The 25,461-nt window shown below is 38.3% G+C and overlaps 2 protein-coding genes across 2 annotated transcripts in view; both read left to right on the top strand.

Annotated features, from left to right (window-relative positions):
- TRIP11 (thyroid hormone receptor interactor 11) overlaps positions 1 to 8,147 on the top strand; it is a 35,857-nt gene extending 27,710 nt beyond the window's left edge. Inside the window, exons 16-20 of the mRNA XM_080396689.1 lie at positions 720 to 801; positions 1,595 to 1,709; positions 2,297 to 2,419; positions 3,661 to 3,808; positions 5,875 to 8,147. Of these exons, the coding sequence (XP_080252815.1) occupies positions 720 to 801; positions 1,595 to 1,709; positions 2,297 to 2,419; positions 3,661 to 3,808; positions 5,875 to 6,083 (677 nt within the window). The 3' untranslated portion in view covers positions 6,084 to 8,147. The remainder of the gene's footprint in view (positions 1 to 719; positions 802 to 1,594; positions 1,710 to 2,296; positions 2,420 to 3,660; positions 3,809 to 5,874) is intronic.
- A 1,649-nt stretch (positions 8,148 to 9,796) lies between these two features.
- The window catches only part of FBLN5 (fibulin 5), a 64,441-nt gene continuing 48,776 nt past the window's right edge, over positions 9,797 to 25,461 (top strand). Inside the window, exon 1 of the mRNA XM_080396732.1 lies at positions 9,797 to 24,012. Coding sequence (XP_080252858.1) covers positions 23,996 to 24,012 — 17 coding nt within the window. The 5' untranslated portion in view covers positions 9,797 to 23,995. The remainder of the gene's footprint in view (positions 24,013 to 25,461) is intronic.

Raw genomic sequence — 25,461 nt, 5'->3', positions numbered from 1 at the left:
AACTGAATATTTATATTCCCAAAAGTATGGGGAATCTTGCATAAAACTCTGCAGAGCCTTTCTTGCTGCTATACCGAATTGTGGAGAGCAGCACTGCTCCTAGGATACATTAGTGTGTTCCAGCACGTTGTTGCAAGAGCTTGAATCAGTTAACAGGAGTGGGAAGGGTCCTAACAGAAGAGACCTGCAACAAGTTACGGATGTTGGCTCCGTGAGGCAGTAATTCTCCTGGGAGACTGGTGAACTGCTTAGAACTTCAAGGCTTTAGCAACCTGATAGTAGAATATGCAGAATAGCTGGGTTTAGGAAATACTTGAGGTTAAGTACGAAGATCAAAAGACCTGATGCCAACATGCAGTTTGGTCAGGTTATGAAAAAGATTGTCACCACAGGATTATAGCCCTTAATCAAGCGTTTGTTTCCAGTTCTGTATTACCTAGGTGGAACAGCAGTTCATCAGAACTTCAGCAATTTATTTATTTTCTGTGTGTTCCTGTATTTTAGTATTATCATTTCAGAAGTTTTAGCTTCCAATTTAAAATAATGATCACTTATTAAATTGACTCTTTTTATGCAAAATCAAGCTAATTTTGTTTTTTTAAAAAAGTACCATAACAGTATTAACATATTGTTATTTTAAAATGTGTTATTAATAAGTTTTGCAACAAAGTTTCAGAGTTTCAATTTTTATTTATTTGTTATGACCTAACATTTTATAGGTGAGATCAGAAGAGAAATGTTAGAAGATGTACAAAATAAACTAATGGATCTTATGAACAGCACAGAAGGAAAAGTGGACAAGTAAGTCTTTAGTGAAAGGCTTGGTACACACTTTTTATTTTTATTCCTCACAGTGTTCAGATATGTTACTAACACAGTTGTAAAAGTAGTGCAGAACTGGGCTTCTGTATGTGATCTTGTAATTATACTTTGATTACTTTGGCATTTTTCGATTGGTGGTTGTAAATAGTAATTTTTATTAGTGAAACCAGTGTGTATGTAAATTTGGATTACTGATATTTTTCTTAAGTTGAAGCGCACTTCTGTAGCTTGAGTTCTGCAAATGGAGATAAAAGTTCTTAATGAAAGTCTGTTATGTCTAAGGTGTGAACAGCAAGCCCTCCCATGTAGCTAGCATCACCTGGATGTTGTGTAAACCCCTCTTCCTGGGTTTTAGTGTCTTTTTTTTTTTTTTTTTGTTTGGGTTCCCCACCCCCCCCACTCTGTTTACCTGAACTGAAACAGGGGTAGACAAATGGGTTCCTCTGTCCCCTTGCTTATGTCTTCATTTGGGACGTGCATGTCTGCACTTAAGTGTCTGTTTAAACAGTCTCCTGAATCAAGAATAAATATTGTCCCTGCTTGTAGTACTTATGTCAGACTTGCTCAGGCACAACTCAGTTTCACCTTACTGCATAAGTATTGCTAATGCTGTCCAAATTGACACTTCTGTATAAGCAATGTTATAACTTGTAGGGGAAGGAAATTGGTTCCTTGCGTTAGATTTGTTTATTTGGATTATTTTAAGTTAGGCAAGAGTATGAGGAATAATTGCATTAGTATTACTGTATAACAGTCTTCCTTTGTTCTCCAGGGTCCTGATGAGGAATCTCTTTGTTGGACATTTTCATACTCCAAAAAATAAACGTCCTGAAGTGTTAAGGTTAATGGGAAGTATCTTGGGAATAAAGAAGGAAGAACTTGATCAGGTAATACTTCGTAGAAAACTAGACTTCCCTTTTTATTTGTGGAATCCTTGCCTGAAAATAGAATGACTTTCTGCTAAACTAAATGTAACTGTCCCCCCACTTCTTGTGGGGAAAGTGTGGGTTTTGTTCTTCCATCTGAATTAATTTTTTATGTGGGACATGCTGATCTTAATATAATCTTTTGATAACACTATTTTAATAGAGTGGATCTCATTTTGCTGAGGAGTGCTAATGTGGAAGGGTAGGTATTTAACTTTGTGCTGTTATGTCTTATAACATGTAATATATCAGTTACAGAAAAGTAAGCCAGTTTTGTATGTACCACTAGGTATTGTGAAGAAGGTGGGGCTTAAGGTTTTTAAGTAAAGAGCCAGGGTTTTAAACTGCCAGTCTTTGGGAGGCAGAGAATAAATTTTTGACAGTAATTAAAGTTTTGAGATTTTTTTTTTATTATTTATCTGTGTAATTACCATGTAGTTATGATAAATATAATGAGCACAGTGTTGCAGTTTCTTTTACCTCTTGCTTTATTTTTAGTTTCTTAACTTTTTTTGTTTTTTTTTTTTTTTTTTTTTAATACTTTCTAGTTATTATCTGAAGACCAAAGAGGAGTTACAAGTTGGGTGACTGGCTGGCTTGGTGGAGGAGCTGGGTCAAAAAGTGTCCCTAGTACACCTTTGAGGCCAACTCATCAGAACATTTTTAATAGTGTAAGAATTGTGTGCATTCTCTGTTTGAGTGGAAAAAATGGGGCAGTTGCATATTAATGCCGATGTTCAGCTCATCAGTATATTCAGCTTCACGTATTGATGCTGCAGTATCTTAAGATTATTTGGTTTTGTGCAACTGCTTTGCCATAAGGATTTTTTTCCTGCACTAAATAAATATGTAGGCATTGATGAAAATTATACAATGCTAAGTGTTGGGCTAATACAGAAATTGCTGTTCCACTGGTTCCTGGGATCACTGACTTCTTACAGTATGGATTTGATCTTGCAAGCTGACAGGTTAAATACATGTGGGAGTCTGGGACTGTGTGGCACTCAGCAGTATAGAAGACTGTGACATCATATTTTGATGACTGTGTTCCCATATGTCCTTTGAATTTCATTTGAAAAGCTTTCTTAGCTGCTGCAGCTAGCACTTCTTATATACAGCATAATAAAGCTGATATTTTAAGCTTTCAAATACTGTAAAGCAACAGTTCTCAGCATCATCCATGGGAGCAGTTTATCTGTGGAACTTTCCATTTTGCAGAGCAGTAAATGCACTCTCAAGAATAGAGCACTGAGGGATTGGGCTTTTTGGATTAACATTCGTTTTTTGCTCATTGAGCTAGAAAAGCACAGTGAGAACTGATTCCTGTAAATTATCTTGAAGTGTAGGGATTGGGTTTTTGCCCACAAAAACAATGCAGGCACTTAGGCCACCAGAGGATTGTGGTCTGATTAACTACAGACATAAAAGAGGAAAATCAATGCTTTTCTATGTATAGTACAGGCTTTACTAAGCAAGATTCCATTATGTGATGCTACTGACACATTAGTCATTCTATGTTTCCTTTATTCAAGACTTTTAAAACCCATTGCTTTATTTGACAGAGAAATGTTTTAAGTTTTATGTGTTTCTGGAAGAGTGATTTGCTTGAGCCCATGCTCAGGAAATACTGTGATTTCAGTAGCAGCATGGGATTCTTGAAACAATTGGCATAAATCAATAATACAACCATGGTGGAAATGAGTGTTATCTTTAGAGTATAAATTTCACATAAATATCACTTACTGAGACAACCAAAACCTGTGTATTTTGAAAATAAATTTGTCACAAAGTACCAATACAAAGTTCTTGAGAGCCTGTTGACAGCTTTTTGTTTTATGTATGTATGTATTTTTAACTTAGATATTTTTCAACAGAGCATCAGTAAAATGTAATAACTAGTAGCTTCTTGTAGTCTTTTTCAGAATTGTTTGTGAAATTCCTCGAAACAGAATCTTGCCCAAGTATTCCTCCACCCAAGCTGTCTGTTCATGATATGAAACTTTTAGGAGCAGCAGGAACTGGTAAAACTAGCAGTACTCCATCCAGCAGTCAAATGCAAGGTAACATTTAAAGATAAATCTGAACCTTTACACAGCACATAAATAACTAAAGATAGAATCTTCAAGGGGATTTCAGTGATTCTGTGCTTCCTCACTTATGAACTATGAATTTGATTTCTCCGCTCATGCCCTTGTTTCCTTCTCCTCCCACTCCTCCTTCCCACTGCTTCTATACCCTACTTCCTAAAATTTCAATACAGAATATTAGAAGGACCAAATTCCCTTAGATATGGAAAGGATTTAACAGCACCTGTTAGAGCCAAACAGATGCTATGCAGGCAACTCCATACGGTATCGGTGAAGAGAGTCCTGATTTTCAGTATTCCTGTTGATCAGATCACTGAGTGAAGAATGCAGGTAATACCAACCTTGTAGTGCCTCTCTGGTATGTAGGACCGGGTTGCTCAGAGAGGACTGAAACAAAATCAGTAGATGGCGTGATTGGAAATCTCTGTAAGCTGTGCATGAGTGTTGACTTCAGTTTTTCTAAGGCAGAGAGTAATTATGCTTGTATTATGTATAGTGAAATTAATGCTCTTTGTCAGTTTAGCTGATCCAGTTTGTACTTAATTTTTTACGTACGTTTAAAACTTCACCTTAATACAGTCCTGCTGATTTGCAGCTTGTTTTGATGGAAACTTTTAATTGTAAACTCAAATAACCCCAACAAACCCAACCCCCAAATACTATGTATTGTATAGATCTACAGAGAGAGAGATGCTAAAAAATCTTTCAATTCACCTAAAGTAGTTGGATGTCCAAGGTATAAATGTCTACTGTGAAATACCAGTTTATCTCTGAAAGCAGTATTTTTTTTACTTTTTAAATAAACCTAAATAAAACTTAACTTTCTTTTTACTCTTCTTCCTTACTGTAACTACACTTACTGTAGTGTAACAGTAATATAATAGGTACAGTACCTATTTTACTTGACAAAAACCCCTATTTCTTTGTCTGGAAGAATGAAATTATTGGTTCCTTTTCTCCATTCAGGAGATAAATTGCTGGCTTGTAAAACTAGACACTCATATCTATATATCTATATCTATATCTATATATATATCCCTTTAGTTTTTTGGGTGCTTTAAGTTTTTTGTTCCTTGAAATAAACTATATGGTAGCAATTTCTAAGTGCTGAACACAAATACCAGTACAATATCCACATAGAAATGTATTTATGAGAATTGGGATATTTACATGATGTAAGATCTTTTTTAAAATAAAAAAAAGCTGAATAAAATCACTTATCCAAACAATTAGTATGATACAGGAATGTTAGGCTGGTTTCTGTTCTACATTTGGTGTAGGAACCTTGAGAACAGGTTACACCTGGACCTGACTGAGGATTTGATGGGGGAAGGCGAGGAGGGACAAGTCAGTTCTTAGATTTAGAAAAAAAGTTTAGTAATACTTTATTAAAACTAGAATTTTGTTAGAATTTGACTAATGAGCAAACGTTGTTTTGCCTCAAAACTAAGTTGCGACACTCTGTGATGTTTATTGCAGGGGTTGAGTGTGGGCTGACCCTGGGGAAGCTGTGTCAGTACACTGTGGGGTGGGAAACCTGCTGGTGTGCTGCATTGTCGTGCATGCACAAGGGACCTTGCGCCTTCACATAGTGCTGGAGTCAATGTGGCAGATAATTCATGCCTGACGTTGCATGCATGAAGTGAACCTTGGCAAAAGGTGTTTGATGCTTGTCACAGAGGTGCCTGGACTGTCAACTGAATTGCAGCTGCCGATAAGCATGATGTGGTTGGCACATCCTGGGAGTGCCCTGATCTTTGTCAGTCTTGTAAGTAGTAGCTTGAAATGTAGATATAGGAGTTCTTCAGCAAAAGGAGCAGTGGTAGCTGAGATCCAAGATGAGAGAAGAGAGAGTGAAAATCTTTGAGAGCATCCATGTGAGGTCCAGTCTATGGCAAGAAGATAGGATTGTCATGCTGCAAAAGTAATACACAAAGATGTGAACAAATGCTGTAAAATTGTGTAGACTTATGAATGCTTTCTAACATTTTCTTGCATTTTGGTTTGAGTGTTTTGGTGGTTTTTTTTTAATATTTCAGATTCTGCAGCCTCAGCAATGAGCAGAAGACCAGATGCAAACCCATTTTTAGCACGTCGATCTGCAGCAGTGCCTCTCATAATGCCCACTAGTAATTCTGGACATCTGCTTATGAAACCTATTTCTGATGCATTGCCTACTTTTACACCACTGCCAGTGTCCCCTGATGCCAGTGCTGGTGCTGTACTGAAAGACCTTCTAAAACAATAGATGACTAAAAAAAATGACAAAAGAAGAAACAATATCAATATGATGATAGTAGCACTTTAAGGAAAAGAAGAACACTATGCTGTATATAATTTACCACAATGAGGCCTTCTGTAAAGTCATGTACTTGTTTGTAATTGTACTTTGCTTTTCTTTTAATTCTAAACTCACCAGTGCTTTGGAAATTCTGACGGTGGCATGAATAACTGCTGCCTTTATAGCAGTCATTCATTTTGGGGCATGGGTTAAATATTAAACTGAGAGAAAAAACAAAATCTATCTTGTTGCTAGATTGTCACAAGACAAAAAAAACCCTTAGTAATATTCCAGTGTTTCAATTATACATAAACATCATTAACTTTTTGGTGTTGAGATCCATTTTTTTCATTAAAGTGATCTGCCATTGGCAGTGGGCCTTCAAGAACCAGAATTTTTAAAAAACTAAAAATAAGTAAATAAATCTCCAGCCAAATCTGATCTTACTTGAAATGTTCAATTAATGACACAAACTCCAAAGAATAAGATAAGACAGTGAACACATGGGAGCGTGATGGCTGAGCAGCTGCAGTCTTTCCACACATGATTTATGATGCTTAATGTACACTAGGACATGCCTCTCTTATTTACAGGATTAGTCACATTTGGGGGCAATTAGAGGCATGGTAGTCTCTTTTTGTGCAATGATTTCATCCATATACACACCCCTCCGACTAATATCTGCTTTCAGGAGTCAAACCCCTCAGCACCAAGGAGTTAACTGTGGGAGTGCTTTGTTTTCTAGAGGCGTCCATGTGATGAGAGTGGGTAATTTAGCAAAAGATAGGTTCATGTTTATAAAGACACTGTATTCTAATGGTCTAAGATGTATATTTGAGAGACTTTTTATTCTGCAGGATTTTGTAGATCCAAATATAAGCTTAAAGCTTGAACACATGTATAGAATTTAAAGGGAAGAAGATGCTTACTTATCTCAAATGTGTAAATAGGTCTTTCTGAGACCAAGGCCAAAATCAGTTATTCTGTAAATTTTGCTGTGATAACTTGTATACTTTGTTTGGCAGGTAAAGAATGAAGTTGCATACTAAAGGATAAAAGTCATGCAAAATTCATCTTCATAGTGAATGTGAGATAAAACATCTTCAATTTAAAATGTGTAATTTCTAAATCTTTTTATATGCCATTCTGTGTTTTGTCAGTGTTAAGATAACTGTTGTGCAAGTTCTATATTAGAACTGTGAACCTTCCCATTTTCATTAAGATCCTGGATTAAATAGGTGTAAGACTTATATTTAAGTAAAATTAATTCCTGAAACTTGTACAGAATAAACCAAAATAATGCAAGAAAACTTTGCATTTATTTATGTAGAGGTCAGATAGTGACTTATTTTTTGTTGACTTGAAATCTAGCAGTGTTTTTGATTCCTGTATTTACCTTAAGAACTGCTTGAGTCCCTTTCCTCCTGTGTGTTAATGTATCGTGGAAGATTTATGCAAATTTGGAAGTGGATTGACCATACTGAATTTTAATTTTAAATTCTTTATTCCATTACAGACACTTTGGCAGTTTGATTTCTGAAAGGATAGCAGCCACGCATAGTATGCCAAAATAAATTCTGCATTATGTAATAAATGTAATGAGAATTTGAAATTACCTCAGCTAGAGCATTTCAGTTTGGTACTTCAAATGTAAATCTACATTTAAACTGGACTGGAATAGGTACCTTTTTTTTCCTATAACAAATATAAAGAAAACTGAAATCAGATGGCTTCTGTGCAGTCTCTCCTTTTCTTGTAGTTGTGTCTGTTTAAAGATATATAGCTGCTTCAGAATAAAATGGCCTTTTGGTGAGCCAAAGCAGAAGGAAACATTTAGTGTTTAAAAATATGGCTTAGATATATTATAAATTACAGATGTACTCATGCTGGTCACTATCCTGTGAATACACTAACTGAGCAGTTAACTTTTTTGTGCAAATTTCTTCTTTAATTGCAGAGAACTCCTAGTATGTACATGTTTCTCTTCCAGGAAGCATTATAAATGCCAATAAATAAAACATAGTAAGATCATTTGTTTCTGCATGCTGTGAATCAGCTCCATTTATACAGTAACGTATGAGTTCGAGAAGGGCAATCTAAAACCAACCAAGGATAATGAAGATCTTCGGCGTTTCTCATGAAGCTACTTGGGACAGAAAAAAATCTTTTACAGGATAGACAGAAGAGGCTTCGGTCCTTAAGTGCTAGGAGGTCTGTTGAACTGCGGAGAAAATCCGCACGGCTTAGGAGGTTTCTGTTCTACGGCTTACTCCACAGCTACATTGGTGAGTTTTTTGTTGCTTTGTTAGAAATCAGATGCACTCTGTGTTCCAGGCAGTATTCTTGCACTGAAAAGTGCACAACTACTTCATTGCCTTGTTTCTTTCTTCCCTCTCAGAGTTTCACAGGCTATTATAAACCTTCAAGATTTGTTTCTATTGAAAGATTAGTGGATATATTTTTTCCTCTAATTTTTCTTCTGGGTTTACTTTGTGCTTGATAACTGTTTTGTATATATTTACCTTACCGGTTTCCCACATGTAAGTACATGACTCATGTAGTCTGTCCTGTTAATTGGGTGGGTCTTTCACACGGCAGCGGGGTGAAGCAGGTGCAGTAGTTGAAAATTGTTGTTCTTCATTTAACTTAATTGTTCTTTTTTGCCTTGCTCTTGCAAGGAAAAAAAGAGAATGGTGGTCCTAGTTTTGGTTTAGCAAGCTGTCAGTTATCTTCAGTGTAACAAGTAACAGTTCTAGTAAGGAATTAATTTTGCAGGCTTTACATACTTTAGACTCATTTTTTGCAGTTGTTTGCTCATCCTGCATTCTATGCAAAGGAAGTAACTGGTTGAACTTTCTAATTTACTGTAAAAGAATACAGAGTGTGTGGGGATTTTGGTGTGTGTGGGTTTTGTTTTTTTTTAATTAAACTCTCCTGCATGAAACCAGTTAGTCAGTCATGTAATTTGTCACATTGTGGTGACCAGGGTAGAAAAAAATTGTTTAACAATCATCAGTTCCCAGTCTGCATTCTATTATTGCTTCTTATATATGTTCTTGACCCATTTTGCATAGTTACTGATAAGGTAGGCTAGCTGGAATATATATAGCAGTGGCTGACTGAAGTGGAAAAGACAGAATGGAAGATTCTTGCCTTGTAAATATTTTCACCTCACGAAAGCCTTGCAATTTTAAGCCTTGATGTCTTCTTCCTGCCAGTTTTGATGACTTTATTGCCACATTATCGTATAAAAGTTCAAGAATAATGTTCTTAAGTTGTTTAATCAGACATATTTGTAAATTTGATGTTGCATCCTCCCAAACACTCCCAGTTTGGAAGTAGCTATAACTAGAAAAAAATTAAGATTTTTTTTTTTGTCACATACTTGAAGAGAAAATAAAAACACTTGTTTAATATGGAGAGGTATTAGTATACTGTGGAAATAGCAGGGGTAACAGCTTCGTGCATTCTTTCAGAGAGAAGTCAATTTATCTAGACTCGATTAATCTACACATTCAAACCAAAGTAGTCTGTGTCAATATACTTCTGTCATATTTTATGTATTTTTTTAAATACATATATGTATATTCGCATATATGGCAGTGGTAGCAGTAAGGCTTAAGAAATTAAAACCACTGTATTTGTTTTATTTTGGGTCTTTTTTTTTTTTTTCTTTTTCCCTTTTCCAGTAAATTTGTTTGTTACCTTGAGTAGTTATCTTTCAGGTGGAAATCTTCTAATCAGCTTTCTTAGAAAATAGTGTATAAGAATTACCACCCTACAATTTTTGTTCTCTTGTGTTGTGCCATTATATACTGCTGAATTTATTTGCAGCCCTGCAAAGCTTAAGTATAGAAACCGGTCTTCAATAAAAAAATAAAGAAATAGACAGCTGCTGCCATTTTATTCAAAGGAAAAGTAATTTGTACGTGGCATGTTGTTTACAGTAGTAGCAACACTGAGTCTTAGACTCTGTGTTTGTCTCAAGCTTATAGAAGAGTATGGCATTCTAAATTTCAGTATCTGAAAGCATCACCTATCAAATTCTGAAATACATATAGTAGCAAGTAGTCATTAAAACATGTTATCAGCGTAAGTGTGCAAGAATTTTCAGCAGTTGTTTGCTGATCTGTTGAAAGGCTAATTTGGACAAACTTATTCCAAATTTGGGAGTTCAGCCATGCTGCTAAAACTCTCAAACTTATTTTGCCAAGCAGAGGAAAATGTTATCAAGTGATTAAAGGCTTGTTTTCCTTGTAGGAAATAACAACTGGAAGATAACTGTTCTTTTTCAGATATACACACACACACATATTAAAAGGGGCATTTATTATTCAGTAAGTGCCCATAACAAGTAATTTGGTGTCATTCTGTGCCACCTTATTGAGCTTGTGGCATTGCTGTTTAAGTCAGATTTCTTTTTAAATGTTCACAGAAGTTGTACATCATCCTTGGGCACTGATAGTGAATTAATCTTTCCTTACCCTTGTAGATATGATAGCCGTTAAACAGCTTCTCAGATTAGATTTTAAAATTAGTATTGCTTGCACTCCAGTTTCTGGCAGTCTGTGCCAAACTGCCTTTGGAAAGGTTAACCTTTTTTTGGTCTGTGTTGGCCAGCTAATACTACTGTGAGTACCCATTATTAACACCAAAAATGTTTCCCAGGCCTCTTAAGCAGACTGAAAACATTTTGTAGCCATTTTGAGTTCTTTTACTCCTTGGGTTGTTTGGGGGTTTGTTGTTTGAGGGATGTTGTTGTTGGGGGTTTTGTTTGGATTGGTCTCATTGGGTATGATACACAGATGTTTCCCGCTTCAAGGATGCAGCTTCCTTGCTACTCATAGTTCTGGCTATGTGGAATGTTACACCCAGAAAGAAAATCTCCTTTTTTTAAAGTTTGCTTCTGCCAATTCTGTTTCATGCTTATTACCACTGCAGTGGTATTTTCTTCCAGTGTGAATGTACTCTAGAGTTCCTCCTAGAACTGTAAATTATTGCAAATGTCATAGTATCACAGCTGGGGTGGCTCTTGTGGTTGCAGAAGCTGAGCACGTATGCTGCTAGATCATCTAACTAGAGATAAGAATGTCTTTCAAATGTTTGCATGTAGTTGTGGAGTTTGCAGCTGAAAATAGTGACATTTTAAATTGTTAAAAGATGCAAATCCACAGGAAGTCAAAAGTTCAAGGTAAAAAAGGTGTGATGGAACATCAGAGATGGTTTGCTCTATTTCTGTCATTATTTATTAGGTAGATTAGAAAAACACAGCAGTCAAGGAAAACATGAAAGTAGTAGCATGGTCCCAGAAGACTTGTTTTTCAGTGAAGTGAGAATAAATTAATCTGATAAATTTAATACATATACATGTTGATCAAATTTAACATTGATTACCCAGAAAAATTCAGAACTGTTCGTTATACTCAAAAGAATAATTCCTATTGTAAAGATACAGCATCTGTTAATAGGGACTGGAGCTTTACCACATTTTTAAAAAGGTCAAACTCAACATCTTCTCAAGCTTGAAGGAACTTCACTGTATATACAAATGAGGAAATGTCACAGCTAAGGTTATGCCTTCACGACCGTTCAGCCACGCGCCAGCTGATCTGAGCCGCAGACACTGACACCAGCCCAGGTAACCACATTTTCAATAGGCAGTTTATGGTCATCAATGGCAGCAGCTGCACAAACCTCTGTAGCAGTGTTCCATTCTGCCAGAATTTTGCCCTAAATCGGTAAAGAAAAGATGGCTGCAGCTTCTTATTCAACGACAGAAGCTGTGGCCCGAGCTGGGTTCCTTACCTGAGATTGTAGAGGAAGGATCCCCTTGGGTTCTTGTTTTGATTTATACTGGGAGAAAAAACTTGCCTTTTCGTTAAGTGACTGACAGACTTTGGATCTTACTGCATATAGCTAGTCTTCCTCAAACTGTCTATTTGCCGTCAAATATTAGGAGTATAAACATATTTCCCTTGGAGTTATGGAGACATGAGTATAATTTTTTTTTTTTCTCCTACAATCCTAAAACATGTACAATCTCAGATTGTGCTTCTAATGCCCAGCCAGGTGGAAGAGAGCCGGGAAGGAAGCATGTGTGTACACAGGAGTGCTTAATCATCTGCTAGTGCGGTGTATTCTAATGGAGTCCAGCTTTGCTTTGGCAAGACCCAGCCTATCTTGGGACTTGCACTCCCTGCTCTCAAGGAACATATGGGGAATATATTCCCAGGTTCTCTTAAGTATTTTTATGGTTCGCTGCTATGTGCAGAGTCAGTGGCAACAGAGGAGTTAACATGTTTCATGAAGGTGTGAAAATAAGTCAAACTAGCAAACACGTGGGAAAACAGATTTCCTCCCTGACTGAAGACACATTAATGCACAATAGTGAAACCCAGCTATAATGTTTGTACGGGGCGTATATTTGAGTAGGTCAATCACATATGTCTTTTAGGGCCTGTATGCTTATGTGAGTTAAACTTTAACCTAGCCTGTTGAAAAAAGGAGACTATGCGCTTCCTGCAAGCAGGTGAGATAAAATGGATTTCCTGGCATCCATACTCCTTTGCTGAAATCTAACTAAAATGTGCATCTGACAGCAGAAAATTTGAAGGTGAGGGTGTGTTTTCCTGAAGAAAAGGGTGTTCTTTGCCACCAAGGCTAGAAAATGTCTTTCTGAATGTATTTACCATTTCTCAGTATCAAGACAAAACCAAAAATAACGAATATCATTTGGTGTGTGCAATGTGAGAGTTTTCTTCCTACATCTTCCCGCAACAGTAATAAAAACAATTATATATTTAAGAAAAGAGGATTTGTTGTATGTCTTGCATCAAAACCTTCCCGGCTTCACTTTTGTTAGTACATTTGCTTCTACTGAAGCGTGTGAGACAGGCTGTGGTCTTCTGCTCATCCCCAGAAAAATACAGCTAGAGGTTGCATGCTTGCCTTTTAACAGCCCTGACTATATGCCTCAGGCTTTGAGAAGACCGTTCTTGTTCCTAAGAAAGCCGTGTTGCCGTTTAGTCTCACTTCTTCACACGGCTGCTGAACTTGTCAGCAGCAAACAGTTTTGCATGTGTACTGAGTGGGAATTGTATGAGTGAAAGAAATTGTATGTGGAGTTTGACAGGGAATAGACCAGAAATCATAATTCCCTGTGGCTCAACCTAGTTTTCAATGCTTGCAATTAACCATTTGTTTTAGTGAGAGAACCATTTAAGATGTATTAGTCTGTGGGAATAGTGGGAAAGGATTATAGTATTTGGGTTACGGTCAACTATTATTAGAGGTTTTTGTTAATGATTGACAGATCAGAATTTAGAAGCCCTTTCACATGTGTCGTTTCAAAAAACACTGACAGATTACAGAGCAATGATATCAGGGAAACGGACTGCTTATGCATATTTTGTGTGTTTGTTAACAAAGTGAGGACGGCTGTTTCTTGCTGTACAAGCAACCTAGAATGTTTTCCTGTCTCTGTGTAAAGGAAACCTAACTCTTCAGAGAGCCGTCTGGACACTGAATATCAACCAGTATCACGAAGGTAAGAGGAATCCTGGCAATACTTCTGCATGCTTATCCCTAAGGTTTTAATTTGCAACGTCAGATGTTGCCTGTATATCCCTCCAGTGAATTTCAAGATGGTTATGCAAGATGGGTTGAATTGCAGCACGACCAGGTTTGGGGCACAAACCAAAGAGATTTTACAGATTTGAGGCAGCTAGGAACTATTATGTCACTATGAAATAGAAACTATTGGCCATCACTGTAGCGCATCCCCTTCATATCTAATAGTTGTTGATGGAATAATTAATAGTCAAGGGCTCAGGGAAAAGAAGCACATAACACAGTCAAGATAGTGTGTATTTTGTCATTTGGCAGCTATCTGCAAAGGCTGTTCTATCAGGCAAGCAAAGCTGGATGATTGATCTTGACCTAGTAAAAGCAGACTGGTTGTAGCCCCTGACTGCCTAGAATGGAAAGCACTGCTAATCGCAACCCTCTGAGAATAGGAAGCCAAGAGTTATAATGCTTCAAATCTAAACTTTTGTAAATTAGGGAGTAGGGAGCTAAGGACACACTAAGGTTTTGAGAATTTGACCTTTCGATGCTGCCCAGACAGACAGAAGCCCATGTTAAGTTTGGCAGAGGCAACTGGATTTACTCTGCTAAATAGAGGTACCCTGAATTATACTACTTAGGTACCCAGAATCATGGTTCCTGAACAGTAAATATAGTATTATCAGTAAAAATATATTTAAGCAGCAAAGTGGCAACTGGATGTAAACAGAGCAGTAAGAGGCAGTAGCAGTTTTAAGCAAATAAAGTGAGGTAGATAGGAATATTAGTTCCTAAATGGGAACATGTATAAAAGAAGAGAGCTGCAAACGGTATTTCTCAGGAGAGTAAGTAGTGACCATGAGAGTGACCCTGAACACTTTCAGGTGCAGGTGTCTGAGAAACTGCCTATAGAAAGAGAAATAAAGGATTCAGCTAGTCATAGGGGGAGCCAACCACATGAAATGCTGGTTGTAAAATTAATCTTTATGTAAAAATGTTTCCCTGTCTCCTGCAGCAGTTTTCTCTATTGTTATAAGGTATTAAGGTATTTGAGCGATGCTTTTGTTTGTAATAACAGGGTGTTTTCAGAATTACAAGAAAATCACAGAGTTGATTCTGGTGCGTCCGTATGTTTTGGTTTACATGCCATACCATGGTTTCAACAACAAACTGTACCAGGAGTAAAACTATAGTAAAGAAAGTGGCTTGAATGGTAGACTGGAGCACTGAAAAATAGTCATCAAAACTGAAACTTATTCTGGAAATAGAATTGGAAAATATTTAGACTGAGTTTTGCTCTGTATGCTCAAGTAGTGGGTGCCAATAAAAATGAAGGCAAACAGAAGACTGCTTTATTTTTGACAATAGGAGCAGGAACAGATGTTTAACAGTTTTCAGCTAACTTAGAGGAGGCTTATTATGAAACTACAAAAATTTGAGGAGTACAGGATTCTAAAGAAAACCAATGAGTCATAACTAGGCTTGCCAGATCTGTCTGGACCCAAACCCAGACTCTGAATAGCACATTGTCTGCAGAGGACTCGGGATCAAGGACCTGCAGAGTGCCATCTGCAGACAGAGGTCTTGTGGATGGTACCTCTGTCTTCACTGGGCTCTTGACAGAATGATGATTGTGGGGTGCTGCCCAGAACCTGCCTACTTGGACTGGGAGCCCTCAGCACTCTGGCTGCCATGTACTTCTCCTGAACTCGATAAGTAGTTCCAAATTCCTCGTACTGGTACTTTTAACAGATGCTTTGTGGGCAACCTGAAGCCTGCACTGCCCCAGCGAAATGTGACTAGTAAATCTAGTTCAAGAAAAGGTTTTCATTAGAAACTAGAAAGGAATAGGGAAACGTCAGAAATCATCGCAATTGATCAAAACCTGAAGGGCCAACCTTCCAGTTCAGGAGGTATAAACAAAACTCTGGTGAGAGGCCAAATTGAGCCTGTAACTCACAGGATGAAGGTTATGTGTGCTCTGTCACAGTGACGTGGTCTTGACCTTGTGCTTGGCCCAGAGTCCCCTAGTTGCCCAGGCTACTGATGCATCTATGACTGCTACCAAAAATAAGAGTACAGAGGAGAGGAGATGGGTTTAGTGTTGAAAAGTTGCACTTCAAAAAGCAGTTGGACTTACCTTCTTGGGTCCTTCTCTCTTTCTCCCCTCCATGGTCTTCTAAAGGTGTCTCAGCAGACCTCCTAATGGCATGTGTTAGTGCCAAGATTGCTGGGAGTCTTAGCCACACATAACTCTGCTTCAGTGCCTGTTCCGTGGTCCCTTTTTTGGGCTACCAAGGGTGGCCACAAAGGCTGTATATTAAATCCTAGACGTAGAAAGAAATAGTATTATACCTGAATTCCCAAGTGTATGCTGGAAAAATTTCATGTTTGCTATTTACAGATGCTAGTTAGGAGTTGACTGGAGCTAGTTTCACTGCATGGAGTAAGAGAGTAAATGTAAAACGAAGTCTGTATACCATGGATCAGAGCTAGTTTTCTGAGATACGTAGTTGTTAAGGACAATCTCCAAGAAAATGCATGCCTAAACCACCAACACTAAGTCTCCTGTGCTGTGCTACTGATTTGCCTGATACATTGGATTTACTGCTCTGTATTTTATTAAGCATTATATGGAAACCTATTAAATACAGTATCTTATTTGGTACCTTCTCTTTTTCTGTTACTAAGGACATGTTGTGAGAGATTACAGTTATGATAAATAATTCAGCTGTTACATACCTTTACATTTAATTCACTTAAAACGCTTAATTTCTAAATGTCAAGTGAGTTCTGATGAATTGTTACTTTAGTTTTCTTGATTTGTTTCACAACCTCTCCTGCTGGCACTTCAATTTTAGGCAGATCCTTGCAAGTATGATTTTTTTGTTTGTTTTTAGTTCTTCTGGTTTGTTTGGTTTTTTGGGGTTTTTTTCAATTCCACTATGGGAATCTCTTGAAGTTTCTCTAGCAAACAGAGATGAAAAAGAATCACTTAACTTTCTACTATGATTTTATCTTTTCTAAGTACTATTTTTATACCTTGTTCATCTGTTGGCTTTGCAGACTGTTTGGCAGTTTTCCTGCTCTTGGTGTGTCTGAAAAAGAATTTATTATTAGCTTTTATGCCTCTTACGATTTGTTTCTCAAACTTTCTTGGCCTGCTTTTCTGGTTTTTACGTTTAACCTGTCAGAGGTTTTTTTCCTTTCTATTTTCTTCATCTGGCACAACTTCAGCTTCTTGAATTTTGCTTTGAAACAGTGGATGAAATGGGGACTGATTGCTTTGTCAGGCTCCAGCTATGGGCTTTGTTAGCAGTACAAGTGCCTCTGTTGGGAGATGGGTCCAGTTCCACTGACTTTTCATGTGGCTACTTGAGGTTCTGGTCCCCTACAGCACCCAAACAGACTGGAGCCCCTGGGAAGAGCCAGGCTGCTTCTGCAGGGGGAACTCCCAGTACTGAAAACGAGCACAAGCAAAGCAAAAGCCAACAGATTAAAAAGAAAGAAATAATCTGCTGTAAACTGCATCCTTATGCCAGACTTTGTGAGCACTGCAGCACACGTACAGCAGAACTAGCAAACAGCAGTACATCCCCTGCTCAGTGGAATTGCTGCCTATAGCATTCTGAATCACTTCCTTGTAGCAGCCCTCATTGCTGCACAGCAGTGAATAATGAGTCTGAAAACAAATAGACAACACACATAACTTTTATCACCCATTTTTGTAGCCAGTTTATTTCCAAACAGCATGGTTAACTTGTAAAACCCCAAAACTAAACAGGTAAATTGTGAAATGGTATAATCCCTGCTACAGGAATAAGTAAATTAAGTGTAGTATTTTCTAAATGGGAAAAAAAGTTTATAAATGTCTTCTGGTGTTAGGAAAGCAGTTGAGTAAGTACAAAATAGTCAAAATTATCCCTCTCCTCATATGGAAACTTTCTGCCACTCCTATATTTGTCTAACATACAACCCTGGAAATCACAAGATAAGGAAAAGATCCAAAAACATGGGCATCTTTGCTGATATTTTTATTGGAAGAAGAAACCAGAAGCCTTTGCTTATATGTGCACCTATAAGAGTGAAGCATGTTTTAAAAGGGAATGTTTTTCACCACTTGGAAAGAAAGGAGCTCTGGAAGAGCAGGCTGATGTCAAGTATTTTTCTGCTCTGGATTCATCAGCAGGGTTCTGGCAGGTGCCCTTACAAAAATAGTGCACATACTTGTGAACATCCAAACATCCCCATTGAGAGATGGCATTTTCACAGACTTGTTTGGGCTTGCTCAAAACCTGAAATGTTTGATGGAAAATGCAGAATATTCTTGATGGTACAAAGAGTATTCTTTTGGTTGGTTTGGATAAAAACAAAGTGAATTGCATAAGCAGACTGAAAGAAATATCAAAAAGGAAAAAAAGGAGAAAAAAAAAAAAAGGACAAACAGAAGGGAGAAAGGATGCTCAACTGAATCTGGGGGAAAAAAACCAAAACCTTGGCCAAAATGTAAATTCCACGTGATGGAAATAAAGTACCTGGGACAGGAGGAAGCATTGGTGGGTCTGGTGTTTTCCTAGTACACATGCCCCAGCAGATGGGGAACACTGCCAGGTTGTCCTGGAAGGGTGAACTACTGTCTCCAGCCAGCTGCTGTAACGTGCGGCTTGGTGCTGTTGTGCTATGGATGTGCCCAGCATGTACGGTGTGGTGCGCAGGTTAGTAAAGAAGTTGCGAAACTGCAAAACACACTGCGGTCTTGAGGCATTTAAGCATAAAATAAATCCATCCAGAATAGTTCTAGGGGAGGTTTTAGTACATACTTCTGTCTGGTTGTAGTTGGAGACCAACAGTTTACGTATCCCAGGTACTTGTGAAGACTGAATGTTGGTTTGCTCAAATAGTGAAGCGGACTTTAGTCTTGGTCCAGAAGTATTAAGAATTTAAGGTCTTTATTTATGGAAAGTAATTCTTAGCTGAAATTGGCCATAAATGATTTACATTTGTTATTCGAGGAAGCTGATAAACATCTTGTCGCAGGATTAAAGAGCATTGTTTTCAACCACAAAAAAGCAGAGGAGAAAAGGTGGCAGCCTAGCTTATGTGCATGTCAGTCTTCTAAAATAAACAAAACCAAACTGAAGTATCTGTCCAGTTTCAGGCAAAATGTGAATTGCAGTTACCAGAGCTATGCTCAAGGGTGAGATTCAACAGGGGAAAAAAGTGTAAGTATTAACGGTGGCTGGGGCATCATCATCTTGGATACTCACATTAACTCAAGGGGAAGGTGTGACCTCTCAAGATCTTTTGTCTTTAGATATAGCAAGATGTTTTATGCACTTCTTATGGGAAAATAGTTTTAAAAGCATAAATGCCAGATGCGTTTAAGGATTGAAAATTCAAGAATGTTGTACACTGTTGGAAATTCATAGTAATAGGAAGGGACATGCTGAGAGTTGTTCCATGCACCAATACTCCTGAGAAAGGTTCTGTACTTTTGCTGGGTAAGTTATAAAAAGCTTTTCATTTGTTTTCTTACCTTACCTTTGTTGGAGAAAAAAAGAAACCCTGAACCATGCTGAAGCATTCTTGCAAGAATATTACTCTTTTTTTGCCTCAGGTGTCCTTCCTAGAAGATGCTGCAGCTAAAGAGGTGATCATGGCTATCAATCTGGATCTCACTAAAGGTAATATACTTGAAATAATTTTGTCTTACAGCAGATGCATTTCATTGAGCACAAGTTTAAGCTGTTTGGTATGTACCTGCTAGATTCTATTCTACTATTCTTCATTTAATAGGTTGATTAATGATTTCAAGACAATAAAGTGGAGTCAGATGCTAGTCCATGTTTAGTGTTGTGACATTTCAGAATGGACCCAGTGGTGCCTGGGTTTTCAACTGATAACTTCTTTCCTAAAAGAAATTGTGCTGTTAGAAACCAGTATCCGAGTGACCACAGACCTTTAAAGATAGTAACGACTATAAGATGTAGAGTTAGATAAAGAAAACCAAGAACTTTTAATTGTGTGGTCCATCTGGTAGGGTCCTCTGAGACCATCTGCTACAACATTACAATGGCACTCTGCTTACTGTTCCTGGAAAGCAGTGATACTGTCGGTGGTATTGCCATCCCAAAGGAATGCATGCTTTAGATAAGTGACATCCCCATACAGGAAGGAAGGGACAGATGCTGTATTAGCTCTTTTTTGGTGGTAACTGTGCCATGTTGAGGCAATTGAGCCCCAGGGGACTCAGGCACAACAGGAACTGTTATACTTTCTCCTTCCTAAAAACAATAGTGTGAGCTGCAGATCAACACATGATATCTTGGAGACTACACGCCGAGTACATTTTAGTTAGCACTAGTGATGTTTTTACAATTACATATGTTAATTTTCACTGTTAATTCTTGCTTGTGTTATGTTTGGCTAGGAAAGGAAAATACACGTGGGACTGTGCTGCTGAAGCTTCTGGCCTGAGCCATCTGGAACAGGTTATTGCATCGATCATGTTATGAGATGGCCATAACAATTCAGACACTGAATGAAGCAGACTTCAGCTGCTGTGTGAAGTAGTCTATCTTTGAAAAAGGCAAGGAAGCCCTCCCCAAATGCCGAGAATTTGCAATTAAGTTCTTTCCTGGGAGGTGGAAGAAACAAGTCCTACTCTTTTTTTTCAGGCAGAATTGGTGTTTGAGACCAAGTTTCCCATGTGTTTAAATCTATTCATGTGGCAGTAGGGTGAGATGTGTCTATTGCAAATCACTGTCTGTCGTGTGTTATATCAACATGTGACAATATCTAAAGCTTGCTTATTTGGCAGTCTCCAAGAACACTTAGATCAATCTCTACAGTCAGGCAAATGTCCAATTTGTGAACCTCATGGAGCTTAGGTGCTATTAAAATGCAAGTGTATCTGCAAATGCCCAGCAGTTGTGCTCTATGTGTTTCACCAGTTTTGCTGGTAGAAATTTTGATTCTGTAAGGTTTGGTAGGAGCAAAATGGGTGCTTTAAGCATCTAAAGCTTGGGCATATAGGGCCTTAAAGTGTCGCCTCCTGGCAAGTTCCTTTAGTGAATTCAAGTCTGTATGGCTGTATAAAAGATGTCTAAGACTTGGCACTTAGAATGACTTTGGTCTTGCACACCTACCACCACACAGATATGCGTGATTTGACTCTGCTCCTGCAGTTTGATGAAGTCCTTGAGAACTTCAGTTCAGAAAGGGTGAGCTTTAAAAAATGGCAAGAACATCAAAGAAGGGTGTTCGACAGATGTAGTTCTGGAGAAGTGTAAGTGTAATATTAGAATTAAAAAAGGAGATGAAGTGTTGTAAAAGTTAGTAGATAAGGACTTGTTTTTGTAAGGCAGATTTTTTGTCCAGGAATGTTGAGTGTAGTGAACTTACTGAGTTTCCTGACTTTTGTACAGCTTTTGTCTTAGCATTCAGAAGCCATTAGATTATGTTCTGTAGTGTTAAGGGTCCCTGTTAACCCAGTGTTGTGCATTATCTGCAGGAGCACGGTGGGATTCATGCATTTGGACATCTCATCCAGGAAGGGTAGAGTTAAGATTACACAACATAGTGTATGTGCCCGTTATGATTATATATTACATGATTTTTGAAATCCAAGTCTTAAATGTAATTAGAGATATAGTTTCAACCCTAGCTATGCACAAAGCAAACTTTCAGGAACATGTTCAGTTACTTAACAGGGCCCCATTTTATGCTGAGAACTGCTCTGCACCTCCTCATGAAGACAAAAAACATATCAAGGTAATCTGAACAAAGTAGTAGATTTTATAACATAGGGGGATAGTTGAGACCGTTGAAGTGAGAGTGCTGCTAGATCTGAAGTTTAGCCACCAACCTGAGCATAAATGATGAAGGTGTCAGCACATGGTGTTGAATGATTCATGGTTTTATAGGGTGAACAAAAGGGGGTTTATGTACCACAAACCTCTTCCTTTATGCAACTCTTCATATCAAAGAGAGTTGCGAGAAGGGTGTGGCTGCACCTCATTATTTTGTGGCTAATGGTAGTTACAGAAAGGTACTGCAGAAATTCCACTTAGCCATAACATCAAATCCTTTTATTTAGGAAAAAAAAGTCACCACACTGTAAACTAGCCCAAGCTGTGGTTTGGTACACTTTTTATACTCTGGTTTTTTATCCACTCCAGCTGTCAGATGGAGACAGGAGAAATCAAAAAATTTGTACAGTATTCCTTCTTAAGGGAGCCCCTTAGGTGGTCAGGTCTGGATTCACCTCCTGTCTCCAGCACTGGAGCACCTCTGCCAGTTGGCTGATGAACCAGAACTCTTTAGTCTGAAGCAACTCTTCGGGAGCAGACCAGTGCTGCAGTCGTATGGTGATCTGGGCATGCGTACAATGATTTTTACTATGTGATGGCGAGGAAAATTAAGTGGATTAGCAAATGAAGTATCAACAAGTGCATGAAGCAAGCTCTTCATCCACACAAATGGGTGGTCGGAGCATCTGCTTTGATGTAGAGCTGTTTCTCATAGTAGATCTTCACACACCTAACACACCATAAGCACTGCTACTTTTAGACTTGCTAGTTCTCCAGACCATTGAGTGTATTGAGAAACACTGGACTTCACAGAGTAATGAGAATGCTCACTGTTAACCTTTTGCCACTATGAAAATTTGCCCGGTCTTTGCTTTCTCTCTGTTGCCAGTTTTCTGACCCATGACAAAACTTTCCTCTCGCAACATACCCAGCAAGCTTCTTCAAAAGTCCCTTGTGTGAGCTTTTGTTAAGCTTTTGGGAAGTCTATTTAAAATGTTAACTGGGTTTTGTTTATCTGCAACTGTATTGACAATGTTTGAATAATTCTAGAGGAGTGTTTAATTTTCCATGCAATGCGAGTGATGTAAGCAACTCACCAAGAGACAAAGTGTCAGAAATGGCACTGAGCATCTGGTGCCATCATTTTTTAAAAGAAATTTGGACAATTACAGCCAGTTAGCGAGGTACAGATCCTTGCATTTCCCATTGGCACGAATAGGACTTGTGGGTGCTCACTAGTCCTGAGGCAGCTCAAGCTTTGTATCTCAAGCTGGGTATCCATACTTAGAGGCCAGTTTTATGGATATCTATTGTAACAACTCTGTTTCTCTGCCTCTCAATCTGTTACAGGGAGCTATATGATAGATTTTTATCTTGTTGGACATTTCACGTTCCTTAGGAATAAAGGGTTTTCTCAAATGGAAGATTCAACAGAAATTCAAAGTAGTCATTTAATGTCTATGTCTATATTTAATTTCAGTGTTCATCTTTGGATCCAGCATAATCTTTGCAGCATCTGATTGCTTAGCTCTCACATCTCATAAATGTTCTGCTTGACCTACTAAAGCTCTGCCTGCGGCAAAGCTGCAAAACACCTGAAAAAGTACTTTATTTCCTTCCTCTTCAGTCATAACTGGAGATCTGCAAGATATGTCTTTTCTGAGAAATATTTAGTTTCACAAACAGCTCCCGTAAGTATGGGTCAGCTTAAAAAAGGCCAGTGTTTGTAGACTAGCCATTTGTTTTCCTTTGAACGTTTAATTTGTTTATTCCTGTTTTCAAATAATCCCCAAGCAATATAGTTCCTGTAGCGGCAATCATCATGAATTCAAGTTATTCACCTCCCAGAGGGTCAGACCTTTCATCAGTATGCCATTGGCACAAAGCAGCGAGTGTTGCATATTCATCGTCCGAGACACCAGCTAGAGGGCCTCCAAAAAGCCTGACTTTTTTTTTTTTTTTTTTTTGTTCTCAGAACAAGAAAAACAATCCCTTCCCTTTTCCAGTCCCTTGATAAGGCTTTCTGTCCAATAACGGTGCTCTCTGCTCTGAGGCACTTTTAACTGTGAAGTTTGCAGCGGGAGAGGCTTTCCTTCAAGCTGTTAGTGTTTTATCCTGGCAGGCTCCTCGAGGTTGTTGTGAGGAGTCTAGCCAGTTGGTGAGCTTTGTAATCTAAACCAGCTGTCCCAGGCTGAGGCCCCCATTTGCATTGTTTAACATACTTAGAAAATGAAGTGTTCATTTTTAACATTCCTCCTCCAATTGGTTTAATGCTGAATTACAGAAGAGAACTAAGCAAAACCAGGTGCTTTCTCTGTATTCTCTCCAGTGTCTGAGGAGGTACAGACGGCTCCCGATCTTCTCCATTACTTGCTATTTCATTCTTTGGACTATAAATGACTGAGGAACTGAAGTGCTAGCAGAGGGTAATGTTTGGAAAAGCTTTCTAGTTATTCATCAGCACAGACTCTGGTTTTTTTCCACCTTTCCCCAACGGTTTTGGACATGCAAGGATTAAAAAGGTAAGTGGTATGCATGAAATTTCTTTACTTACTGAAGGGAAACCTACTTGTGGAAAATATCTGTGGCAGGGATTCAGTATGCCAATCCACTTGCTAAAGCCATTTGTAAAGAGACAGGATCTCAGTGGTCAGAGGTGGGGAAAGATGATCTGTCTGTTCTAAAGCTGTGCTGTCTCTGACAAGTTCCTTCTTGATCTGTGCTTATACGCTGTGCTTTAGGAACCCCGGCATCTGCAGGAGTGCTGAACTGTGACAGCAAAAGATCCCACTGGCTACAGTAATTGATTTGAAGCTAATTAGTTACTATTGCAGAAGTTAATTACTAGTTAAAATATTTTGCCTGCTGGGCAAGCTACTGTGACCAGCTGCATATAGTGTTGATAGGTTGAGCTGCACGCCTGTTAATAATTATTGAGGGCATATGAGATCTTAAAGTAATAAGCAAGTGGAGAAGGTGGTTGCAGGCAGAACACATATGAGGCAGTAAGGTCACCCCCACACACACACCAAGAGGAAAGAATACATCATCTTGTAACAACAGAAACTAAAGACTGTCTAAAAACATCTGAGTTTTGTCTGACCAGTTTTATAGCGGGTTTTGTTAGCGTGCACTGCTCTGCAATAGTGCAGAGTACAGCCCAGTTACTAGGTATGTTAACATTCAGCTGCAACCTGTTGTATTTCCTTCTGGTGCTGTTCTTGCTATATGTAAAGTGAGTATGCAGTTTTTATACCAGTGCATGCTCTAAAATCTCTTCAAAAAGATTTGAGGAATCAATAAATGAAGTGCAAGCCTAAATGGATAAGCTCGTACTTTGGATGCCTTGCATCCAACTCTAAGGAAAAGTCTGCACCCAATTTGCCTTTCCTTCTCACTTAAAAGCTGCCAACAAGCACGGTCTGTCTCTGCAGCACTATGAACAACCATTTCAGGGTTTATGTTTACTTTTCAGAGCTCTTGTCTATTGCCTCATTTAAAACAAATTTGTTCAAATGTATCGGTCACTGTTCGTGTGTGGTTTTGTCTGATGCATTTGTAGGTCTTGTTCAGCAGCTCAGTTTGCACTGGAAATCAAAGACAGCTCTAAGAGAGAAAATTGGCAGCTTGCTTGGGTAGCAGAACTAAGGCTACCTAAAATATCCCTTGCTTCCTGTATGGGTTTTGTGGGAACATATTGTATACAATTGCCATTCAGAACTAGAATCCAAGATAAGCAAGATGTGGGTCTAATTGTATTGAGAAGACGTTTTATATAAGGCAGTGGCAAAACACTGAAATCCATAGTACACAGAAAACAATAATTTCTTACTGTTCTTTCCTGGTTTTCTGTCTGTTAGTAAATACTTGGGTGTGGGAGCTTGGTTGATCAGAATTTTTATGCTCCAGGTAAGGAGTTCCAAAAACAGCTGTAGAGCTCTGTTAGCAAGGGATCCTCTTCTTCCAGTTGC

Source organism: Falco punctatus (assembly GCF_963210335.1).
Source record: "Falco punctatus genome assembly, chromosome: 7".
NCBI classification, from domain to species: Eukaryota; Metazoa; Chordata; class Aves; order Falconiformes; family Falconidae; genus Falco; species Falco punctatus.
The sequence above is the reverse complement of the archived record's forward strand: the minus strand, read 5'-3'. Positions and strand labels throughout refer to the sequence as shown.